The following is a 12,017-nucleotide window of genomic DNA, read 5'->3' as shown; positions in this document are numbered from 1 at the left end:
CCTCGTGTTATGTTGGTGAGTTGCTCCAATTTCCTCCCTCTCTCGCACTCCGTCTCCAAATGTATGTTAGTAGGTCAGTAGTTGCATAACAGGACGCTTTGGGTGCCTAGTCACGTTTTGTTTCTCTCGCTCTCGCACAGGCTCTCGTCCCCCTCCCCTTTCTTTTCCTCAGACTCCCATTGCCGCCGAGAGAGAGAGAGAGAGAGAGAGAGAGAGAGAGAGAGAGAGAGAGACTCGGCTCTGAGCCAGACTTGCTCAGATGTAGGCCGATATACACATAATAAGGTTACTAGAGAGGAAGACAGGACAGAACATGGAATGTAGAGGAGACATTTTTAGAAATAAGCCCTCAGTATAAAATAATAATAAACAATAAAAAGTAACACCTTTCCTCCAAACAGCTGTCATTTTGAACATATTTCAAATGTCAAGTTCATTGTCTGTTTATTAGACAAGCCCCAAAACAGACGCTTTGTTAGCCGACATTTTAAGTGCTATCTTGTCTTGAACACATTTGGCCTTAATAAATCCAGGACTTGGTATTCTCTATGAAATCCCAGACAATTTTAGATTGCTCAGTACATTTGCTGTTGTTTACATTCTTAGTATGAAACCAGTAAAGGATAAACGCTTCACTATGACAATACCTGTGTGTGATTATGTTAAGATATTTCCAAACTGGTAACCAACCACAGTCGTGGATACAAATGCATATCACCCAGTTTACTTTTGCAATATGCTCTGTGTGTTTTCGGTACCTTCTACTCTTTAAACACTAGTGTGACTACTATTGTGTATAGGTACCTATATGTATTAAGAAATTCTGGCAAAACACCACATTTTCGTACCATTATACTTACTCATTTCCTTCCTGTAATTTAAAGAAATGGCACAACTCTCTAAACAGCAGACCACAGATATCTCTGTCTTCCTTTAATGCATCCTCATACCCCAATTTAGGAGAAGAGGTTTACAAAGGAGGCCGATTGCCAGTTTAGAGCCTAGGCACTTGCTTTGAACTTGGTGTCTCGTTATTCCCTCCCCCTTCAGCCACCCCACCCCAAACCCAACAAACGCACCCCAACCCCACCTCATTCCACCCAGCTGTGTCTGGGAGAGTGTTCCCATGGCAACAGTTTTACTGCCTGCCTAGCAACAGGCTTTATCTTCTGCAAAAATGGGGGTGGGCAGAAAATGGTGGGTTTGGTCTGTGTGTTTGTGCGTGTGAGCGCCTTTCTGAATGTCTTTGTATGCACATGTGTGTGCATATTTTTGGGTTGGGTGTGATAGAGAGGTCAGAAAAGAAGAAAGAACTGAACTGGCTTCATTAAACACGTCTCTCGGATCTCAGGCCCCCTACACGTCAGCAGCAGGTCAGACACTCCTGCTGTCAGACACCTTTCTTTCCCCTGGCCAGGGCTTGCCCAGCGGGGCAGAGAGCCATGCCATTGCAGTCAGCTCCTCCAGCTAGCAGAGAGCACATCTCTGAACCACAGCGACATGTGTGTGTAGCTGCAGCTTTGCTTTAGCATGTTTGAACTACACAGACATGTTCTGCAATTCATTCAGTCTCATGCACCACCAGTCTTTTACACTTTTATAAAGATTTGTATCCTGATCATCATCATCACCATCATGACAATATTACAGATGTGGTTTCTGTGATGTAAGCAATATTAACCATCGGAAGTGGATGTGCACTCAAGGATTTGTTTTTGATATTTCGACAAAGCACCTCATGGCTCAGAATGGACGAGCTGGAAACTGACCATTTGCTGCCCTCTACTGAGTGGATTTATACTAAAAGAATGGTTACACTTTTATTTGAGTTTGTCTTGTTGACAAGGTTCTTGTTACTTATCGTCACTTTTACAACCATATGATGATGATGGTGGCAGGAGTGGGAAGATAGATATTAGATAAAGGCCTACAGTATAAAAGATTAAATACTGTATTCAAATTGTGAAAATTTGAATACATTATTTAATCTTTTATACTGTAGGCCTATATCTAATATCTATCTTCCCACTCCTGCCACCACCATCATCTGGTGCTTTTCCATCCACAAACCTTGACATTATCAAAGTAAGCTCTCTCTAAATACTGACTCTAGCACTTGTCTATCTAACCGTCTGGCTTTGGAGCTGACCGACTGTCTAGTTGCCTGTCTGTCTCATTGCGGGATTAACTGACCAACAGATAAGATAACCCACTCCTGAGTGAGTGACTCACACACACAGCACACACGGCACACACTCACACACACACTCACACGCACACACACACACACACACAAGGAGCGGCGCCTTCAGGTCTGGGGATGAGGCACAGTACAGGACTGCCAGAGCCAACCTGAGGAAGGGCATCAGGGAGGCCAAGACAGAATACCAGAGGAGGATTGAGGACCACTCCAGCAGCAACAACATACGGCAGATGTGGCAAGGGGTCCAACACATCACCAACTACAGGTCCAGCAACTTAACTGCAGCTGACATAGATGACTCGCTGGCTGAGGGGCTCAACTGCCTCTTCACCCGCTTTGAGGTCGATACACCGGATGTGGCCACGCCACTTCCAGTAGACCCCTGCAGCCACACCCTCACAGTGCAGGCACAGGAGGTAAGGCGTGTTCTGCGGGCAGTGAACCCACAAAAAGCTGCTGGACCAGATGGTGACTGGGAGGGTGCTGAGGGACTGTGCAGACCAACTGGCTGGTGTGTTCACTAACATATTCAATCTGTCCCTATCCCAGTGCTTGATTCCACCCTGCCTAAAGTCCTCCACAATCATTCCTCTACCAAAAAAGACCACTGCCAGCACCCCTAATGACTACCGGCCAGTGGCACTGACACCTATCATCATGAAGTGTTTTGAGAAACTGGTCCGGAGTCACATCACAACAAGCCTGCCACCCACTTTTGACTCCCACCAGTTTGCATACAGAGCTAACAGGGCTACAGAAGATGCTATTGCCACAGCTCTCCACACCACTCTTACACACGTGGACCAGAGAGGGAACTACGCCAGGCTGCTCTTCATAGACTTCAGCTCTGCTTTCAACACAATCTTACCAAGCAGACTGGTCACAAAATTGATGGACTTCGGGCTTTCACAGCAAATCTGCTTCTGGATCAAAAACTTCCTGACAGACCGTTCCCAGAGGGTTAGAGTAGGATCCCATCTCTCCTCAGCTCTCAGCATCAGCACCGGCTCCCCACAGGGCTGCGTGTTGAGCCCCCTACTCTACACCATCTATACCCATGCTGCACCCCAACCCACCCGAGCAATGCCATCATTAAGTTTGCGGATGATACAACTGTGGTGGGGCTCATCTCAGGAGGAGATGAGACTGCATACAGGGAGGAGGTGCAAAGGCTGTCAACATGGTGCACCTTAGACAATCTGGTCCTCAACACCTCCAAGACAAAAGAGCTGTTAGTAGATTTTAGGAGGAAAACATCAGACATGCAGCCTATTGTTATAAATGGGGGGCAAGTGGAGAGGGTATCAGCCTTTAGGTTCCTGGGCACCCACATTGAGGAGGACTTTTCCTGGAAACACCAATGCACTGCTGAAAAATGCACAACAGCGGCTGTATTTCCTGAGGTTACTCAGGAAAAATAAATTAAAACAGGAACTGTTAGTGTCCTTTTACTGCTGCTCTGTGGAGTCAGTGCTGAGCTATGGGATCTCGCTGTGGTTTGCCAGCTGCACAGCAGCAGAAAGAAAGGTACTCCAGAGGGTCATTAACACCGCACAAAGAGTCATTGGCTGCTCTCTGACACCTCTGGAGGACATCTATAGAACACGCTGCCTCAGGAAGGCCCACAGCATCCTCAGAGACTTAACACACACTGGTCACCACCTTTTTGAACTGTTGCCCTCAGGGAGGCGCTTTCGCACCATCAAAGCAAAAACAGGCAGGCTGAGAAACAGCTTCTATCCAAGAGCCATCATAGCACTTAACAATGCACAAAATTAACCTGTATTTGTCTCTTTGATGTGTAATATGTCTTGTGTTTTTTTTCTAAACTTGTTTTACTTAAGCTGAGAATTCATAGTGTACATTTGTATAGTTATATTGTATATATTTGTGTTATTTTTGTTTTTTATTTTTCAATAGCACTGAAGTCTGAGAGCTGCCACCTCAATTTCGTTGCACTTGTGCAATGACAAATACATATATTCTATTCTATTCTATTCTACACACACACACACACACACACACACACACACACACACACACACACACACACACACACACACACACACCATACACACACACACACACACACACACACACACACACACACACACACACACACAGAAATGCAAAAAATAGTAAAATTGTAATTCCTGGCTAGGTCTGCGTAACCTATGATGCAAGTTATAGCCTACAACTAAAAAGATCACAATCAAAGCAATGGCACGGCAAGATAAGATGAATCCTATAAATAATTTATTTCTCAACATCAGCTAAATGTGGGCGAACAGAAGTTCCCCATGGCAGTGAGTTTTATATATCCAAGCTCCCTTTGACTTTAATAAATAAATGTTATCGTATTGATCTCTTATAATCAAAACTTTTTACCACAAAAATATTTCTTATGGAATGATAAGGATGTTAGATACAAGAGCAAAACTTTATTCTACCATACTTTAAAAAAAAATATCTTATTAGTATCACATCTTTTTGAAATGGTGAATTATTTTTCTCTTGACGACTTCATGGATTTTATTTTCCTGTACCTACAAAAGAATATGCAATCATTTTGTATTCAGTTGTATTCGGTTCTGTATGTGCTTGATTCACTTGTTCGCAAGTTTTAGTTTAGGGTTATTTGTCCACTATCACATGTCTGTCACCTTGTTGGTTTAAGTTCCTGAAAGGCAGAAAGAGTAATATTTAATGGCTGCTGTTTGTAAACACACCATTCAAAATAGGCCCCTCCTCCCTGGCTCAAGAGCAAGAGAGGGCAAGGAGAGAGAGAGAGAGTGGGAGCAAGGAGAGAAAGAGAGAGAGAGAGAGCATGAATAAAAAGCAGAAGATATGGTTGGAGGGAGAGTAATCAGTTAGTGCGGTAGTGCAGCACAATCTTACAGTATTTGCTAATAGGACCTAGAAGAAGACAAGAAGAAGGACCTAGAAGATGACAGACTAGAGCCAGTCCTCAGACATGGGATTGACCACACCTTAGTATTAATTCTATCTGTCTGTGAGAGGGAGTAACCTCCCGCTCACTCAAAGAAAGAATAAAGAACAAGCCATTCTTTTGAACAGCTTCTCGGAAGGAACAGAACCATAAGATCTGGCTCCCCTCAAAGAGACGCTATTCCCATCACTACGTGTGACAATCAAACATAGACTTTCTATTCACTGCCACCGAGAACATGGTGGAGTCTTTGGAGGGTGGAGCTCCGGCTGAAGTTACACAGATAATGAAACGTGATTGGATAAAGTTGGGGCTGTGTCATCATTTTCAAAAAGCTTTTGCATTTGTCCACATTGCAACATAAGGGTTGCGTTTCCAAAAGTCTCCACTCTGGAACCCGTTTTCAAGAGTATGCATGTTGTGCTGACACAAGGCCAAAACACAACAAATCCTCTCAGTTTTCACAAAGCTTTATTTAATTTTTAACCTTTGTTGTGTTGACAGGTCCTCACAGACAGAGGGTATTTTCATGGGTATATCCTGTCTTGGTGAGGTGTATTAAAGATAATCAGTTGTTCGATTGTAAACTTCCTTGCAGTTTTTTTGCCAGACTTGAGGTGTTCACCAAAATGACACAAGTCTGATTTTGTACTGACATTTTGTTTTACTACCAGTGTACAGTAACCCACTGTATGTCAGTGCAGCCCTGTTGGAGTTTCTTCATTAAGTCACAACTGATTAACTGAAAACATCATAAGCTCTTTGATTGTAATGTAGGGTCATCAGTATTAATTGAAAAAGAAAAAGAGTTCAAGAGTATTTTAATATATTTTAATATATATTCACATGTACAAAACTTGCAACATAAGCTCACAAGACACAAGACATGACAATTCCCTTCATCAAATGTAAGTAAGGAGTGTGTGTGCTGTAAACCCAGGTCATTTCAAATGTCCTGAAACACACATCCAAACACACACAGAGTGTGAAGTGATCGTGTCCACCCTGCTATGCCCCCTCCCCTCCTACAGGGGTCCTCTCAGCTTCAACGCTGTGGATTTAATGAAAGAGTCATTAGAGTCTCCCTTGTGTTTTAAAAAAAGAACAAAGCAAAGTGATGATTTTAATTTTCTGTTCAAATGGTACCCCTCTTTCGCCTTTAGGGGGCCCTGGTACGCCAACATTTCACTCATGACCTACAGTAGGTAAAGTGTTGGACTGAGCGCCTCATTTTGAAGAATTTGTGTTCAGATTGCAGCCTGTCAATTTGCCTCTGTGTTAAAAATCAGACACTTGGAGCTGGAGCCTTTTCACAGTGTTGGAGACAGGAGCGAACCACTAACGTAACTGGCACTGTGTAGCCATACAAGGGCAGTGAGGTGTGACTGAAGTTAGTGACGAGGGCAGCGAGAAACAACAGTGTTACACAACAGATTTCACATAGACAGTTGTACATTGAGGAGTGTGTTAGGCGGTTGATAATTGTGTGATCTCTCTTTTTATATCTTTCTTAGCTGAGATTCAGCAGAGGTAGAGTTGTGACAGGTCCAGTCCATTATTGCTCTCTCCTTCTGTCTCCTCCTGTTCTTCCCATCCCTTCTCCCTGTTTGCATGTTGTGGAGATGAAGAAGGCCAGGTCTGCTTTGGTGAGGTGATGTGATGTTATTCATAGGGGTCTCTGTGTTAGTGCTCATTAGGTGCTTTTGGACACCATCTGTGCAGAGAAGAGCCTTTTCAGCTGGGCCACTTCTTCACTGAGAGAGGTCAGCTGGGACTTCAGCATGTGGGTAGCGGCCTGACTCTCATTCTGCCCCTGTCCACCCCTGGGGGCGGCGTGCTCCCCCTCCTGGCACCAGAACCCTGGGGCACCTTCCCCTCCGTCCACGGACGGGTGCGAGCTCCTGACGGTGACGGTGGGATGCCGAACGCCACGGATGTCTCCCGCTGGTGCATCGCTGCCACTGCCCTCTCCAGTGCCAGGCGTCTTGAAGCGCAGCTTGTGGGGGAGGCACCTCATCCCCTCTCCACCCTCTAGCTTCCCGACGACGGCCACCATAGCTTGAGAGAGTTCCCCAGAGAGGTGCAGCGGGATGGGGGAGCGCGCCGGCCCAGCTGCGTGGAGGAGGCTGTCGGCGGCGGGGTGGTGGGTCTCTTGCTCCTCGGTGCAGTGTGGGGACAGCTTGATGTCGCGCTCCCCTGCATGGCGCTCCTCAAAGAACACAGGGCTGCCCACGCTGGAGCCGCCCGGTGTGGAGAAGCCCGAGTCCTCGGACGACATGCTGCCCGCGTCACCCATCGCCATGTCGCCCCTGGCTGCGCTGGAACCCAAGCTCCGAGGCCCCAGCTGAAGACCTGAAGGCTGAGACACGGAGGGGTGACCCGGGTGGGGGGAGGGGAGGTAGCAGTGCTGGGGGATGGTGGGTGACTGTGTGAGGGGCAGGATGGGCGCATTAGACGGGTCCTTGACGAGGCCGAAGCGGAACTTGAGTGCCAGCAGCTCGGCCCGCAGCCTGGCGTTCTCCTCCAGGAGGGCGAGCACACGGGTCTCCAGCACCATGTCGTTGACGCGCCTCTTCTCTCGCGAACGCTTGGCCGCCTCGTTGTTCTTCTTGCGTTTGTCCCAGTAGCAGTCGTCCTTCTTGTCCTGCGGGATGAACTCCCGCTTGCGTCTTGCCGCTAACGCCTGGCTCTCGCTCATATCTGGTTCCTTGCGCTTAACTGCAGTGGTGCGCCCCAGCAGTGAGCGTGCCAAGAGGCTGCTGGACGTGAGAATAGACACGGCTTCATCTGTGAACGTGCGTGCCCCGCTGGGAGAGGCCATTTCTACCCCAAGGACTCCAGGTGCCATGTGGGGGTCCAGGACCTGCAAACTACCATGTTCTCTCATCTCCTGATATTCTTCGGGAAACACCCCTGGTGCAGTAAAACTCATTGATGACAGGTTGTTGTTGCTCAGCAGACCTGAATTGCTTTTGACAATGGCTCCACCTTGTGGGGAAAAAGCGAAAAATACAACAAAAGATCCGGTCAGGCAGTTGCGTAAGATCGCTTAAATTATGTAACTCTAGTCTGCCCCCCCCCCCCCCCCCCCCCCACTGGAGCTCCACTGAGAAGCACATTACGCGAAGTGACTTAATCCAAAATCAAGAAGGATCTATTTTCAAGCTGACCTGTTATGCTCTCCATTAATAGTTTTCAAAGAATTACTCATAACTTCCCAGACGTAGGCGTTTTTTATTAGTAGGCTACAGCTACACTGTCAACGTTTTTTTTCATTGGGACGACTTGCTGTTGTAACAGTTAAACCCTGTATATATTAAAGCCCTAGTCTCTTTGAACCGTTCCCTGCTTTTTATTTGTATTTTCAAAGGATTTGTCAAAGTCGGTAGGAGTTTTCAAGCCGTATCTAAAGTACTAGGCTACTAGACATTTTTCATAAGAGACGACGCGCTGTGCATATTCAGGTTTAATACATCGCTTGGTCATAGGCTACGCACAGGGTCTAGTAGCCTAGCTATTAAATAGTATTGATATGAAAACACTTGTTTGTGATTTGTTTACAATGCTGCGTCTTAAAATCCTGATTTAAACCTATCCTGACCAAACCGAATTTGAAAGTCTAGCATAGGCTACTTGTATAGCCCCAATTCCAACTAATTCAAAATAAAAAGCTATTTTGCTTTTGCTGCATAAAATAATTACGAAAGTGTCTTATAGCTTGTGTTGAACACCAGGCCACCACACTTAGCCAACACGATACCAGAGATAGACTACATTTCAGTCTCGTTACGTAGGCTGTAAACTGTTACAGCGCCTGACATAGATTCGCCTTGTCCTTATTCTGACTTCGTTGAACTTGACCTCCGTAGACTATTCTTACTTTAGATTATGCTGTTCTCTTACTAAATGGTGTAGGCCTACCCCATTCTCTTCACTTATGACCACAAACTGCTTATATGAGCAAAGTTATGTAGCGGTTGCCGATTTTGGCAACAAAAAAAAACATGTTGGCAAGAATAGATAGGCTACCGAAAAGATGTGTAACGGTTAGAGCTGCCACACGAAAAGGTCTATGTTCATTTACAAATTAAAAACATAATTTTGCCTTACATGACATTATTAACTCACGTAGTCTATCACACCGAACAAGCGAAGATAGAGGATATCTTTAAAAGCTACAGACTGTTGTGTAAAGTAGGCTATAATTACCTTAGATGAGCGAATGACCAGAATCCGGTAACTTCGCGGTGTTCTTTGCTAAAGGACTGATATCTAAAGAAATGATACTTTTAAAGTCACCTGCAGAAATGGATTCAGCGACAGCACTAGAAAACACATTCAACACTCCCTACAATATCCAGTAGCGACTGTAACATGTTGTTTTCACTGCAACCATTCATTGGTCCGTTCTGATTCGTTAGTGATGCCACAGCTCCTATTTGTGTCTTTCTATGTGAAGTTCAAGCGAGGACGGCCACTATCCCTATATGAACCGCGTGGCTTTTCGTGATAATGTTCTCAGGGACCGCCTCCTCTGGTTTCACAACCCACCCCATTTACAGAAGGCCCGCCTGTCCTCGAATAACGCATCCATTTCTTAAACCATTGGATAATATTGTTCGAGTGCTGCACTCCCCTGTCTCCATAGAACAAATTAGGAATCCTCCGATTAGGCTACTTCAGAACATTACGTGGAGCAATTTCTCTAGTTTAGTGTGTATGCTACTCTACGCGGAGCTAAGGTCTTGTATGCGAACGGGTTGGCTACAATTCGCCTGTGCGAGAGTCGCCATTTTCGCTTCACGCAAATCAGGCACAATTCGAGTGGGCGAGAGTCGCCACTTTGTGAATGAAGCGCGCTTCACTTAGGACGCGAACTATAAAGACGACAACTCATTCAAAGACAAAACAAATAGCTACACGTAACCTATAAACGTTGTTGAGACTTTTATTAAAGATCTTACTCATTCTCGTGGTCGGTAACAACAACAATAACAAAACAAATAGCCACACGGTCAAGCAATGTAATTTATTACGTTCTACGAATCCAACTGATACAAACATGTAGCCTACTGTTCGGGTAATAATTTACAGCAACTCTTGACTTCTATTGAAAGAGATTTAGAAATCCTCAAAACCTGGTTTGATTTTAATAGATTGTCACTCAATAGAAAAATAAAAAACTAATTCATGGTCTTTGGAAATCGAAAAGGAAATAGGTAAGGACATTCAATTAAAAATAAGTGATGCTGAACGAGTGACCGAGATAACATTTCTAGGAGTGGTCATTGACCATAAATTAACATGGAAACCACATGTTTATTATATCAAAGGAAAGATCTCTAAGACGATAGCAATTTTGTACAAATCAAGAAGCATGTTAAACTATAAGGCCTTACCTATTATTTACTGTTCACTTATACTTCCATACATATCATATTGTGTGGAAGTCTGGGGATTGACATATAAAACAACTGTCAATGAAATCATTATTTTACAAAAACGAGCCATAAGGATAATAAATAAGGTTGATTATTATGCACCCACTAACCCATTGTTTATGAAATCATTTGTTATGAAATGTAATGATCTGGTATATTATAAAATAATGCAAATAATGTATCGAGCTAAATCAAACCAACTCCCAGTCAGCATATATAATCTCAGAGATGTCTGTAAATGTACTGTACCAAATGCCAAAAAAGAAATTAAAAGGAGATGTATATCTGTTGTTGGAATTTCATTATGGAATGATGCTAACATAATCTTAAGAAAGTGTAAGACATTTTTTGTTTACAAAGCTAAAGCCATTTTTGAGGGCTACAAGTGTCCATAATGTATGCAGGATTTTGTGCTGTTTATTTGGGATCTTGCTTCATTGCTCTTCTTGTGACTAACTTTTTGGAGGCAATTCTTTTGTTTGTTTTTTTATTTCCATTACATGTATTACTTGTAAAAAAAAAAAAATGCATATGTTGATGGTTAGCTTAAATTGGTCAAACAGGACAGGCTTAAATACAAGCATTATGCTTCAGCTTGTGCCTTTTCAGTCACTTGAATACTGAATGTATTATTATTTGTGTTGAACTTGTTTGTTGTTACTGTGTGTGACTGAATAAAAACATAATCAATATCAACTTACATTACCACTGCACACTCACAACCTTACAGATAATGTATTGTATAGCATTTGTATTCAGTATGATATGACAGCGCAAGATATATGGGGTATGAGCAGTTGTAACATTGGCAGCAATAGTTGGTCATTAGCGCAGATATTACTTATATGCTTACCTGATGACATGATAAGCATCTGTGAGGAGGTTGTACAGTGAGAGTATTAAATGGGCACAAATGGCACAGTTTTTGCAGGAGGAACAGGTCCTGCTTTCAAGCTCCATCTCTGGTTCTTCCATATATGGTAGTCCGCCACTATCCTCCTGACCTTCCTGTGCCATCTCACTAGCCTACATGCCCTGACAGTACAACCTTCAAAAGAGGACTTTTTCAGTCTCTCCCACTGGTATGCCAGGCTAGACAGCTCAGTTTGTAATGTGCTAACAGTAACTCTGTAATCAAACGTAAGCAGACATTTGCTCATTTCCTGGAGTGCTGAGTTAGGGAGCCCATCTATCTTTATTTCAGGAATGTTTTTAGGGTCAAGACAAGCTAAATCTGAGGCAAGTTTTGCATTTGCTGAAAACCTCCTATCCATGCTACCTGCCACAGTGTCCAGAATAACATTATGGACATTCACTTCAAAAGCAACATCAGATGAGACAACTGGTTCATCATCTAAAATCTCCCCTGGCATTCTTTTCTTTCATCAAGCACTGTCATATACTGCTCTTTCTTACATTAAAT

General features: G+C 44.0%; 1 protein-coding gene across 1 annotated transcript; it reads right to left on the bottom strand.

The window, feature by feature from the left end:
• Nucleotides 1-5,976: 5,976 nt before the first annotated feature.
• Nucleotides 5,977-9,616, bottom strand: nfil3-6 (nuclear factor, interleukin 3 regulated, member 6). The gene is made up of 2 exons (XM_080856349.1): nt 9,363-9,616; nt 5,977-8,141 (listed from the first exon to the last, which is right to left on the bottom strand). Exon 2 carries the CDS (start codon nt 8,083-8,085, stop codon nt 6,847-6,849), a length of 1,239 nt encoding a protein of 412 aa, XP_080712475.1. The 5' UTR covers nt 8,086-8,141; nt 9,363-9,616; the 3' UTR covers nt 5,977-6,846.
• Between the last annotated feature and the right edge of the window lie 2,401 nt (nt 9,617-12,017).

This window comes from Sprattus sprattus (genome assembly GCF_963457725.1).
Source record: "Sprattus sprattus genome assembly, chromosome: 18".
In the NCBI taxonomy this organism is placed as follows: domain Eukaryota; kingdom Metazoa; phylum Chordata; class Actinopteri; order Clupeiformes; family Clupeidae; genus Sprattus; species Sprattus sprattus.
Note: the sequence above shows the minus strand (reverse complement) of the source record. Positions and strands in the feature narration are given on the sequence as shown.

Excerpts from the sequence above, each read along its gene's own strand:
- nfil3-6 (XM_080856349.1), bottom strand. The coding sequence starts at position 8,085 with ATGAGTTTTACTGCACCAGGGGTGTTTCCCGAAGAATATCAGGAGATG.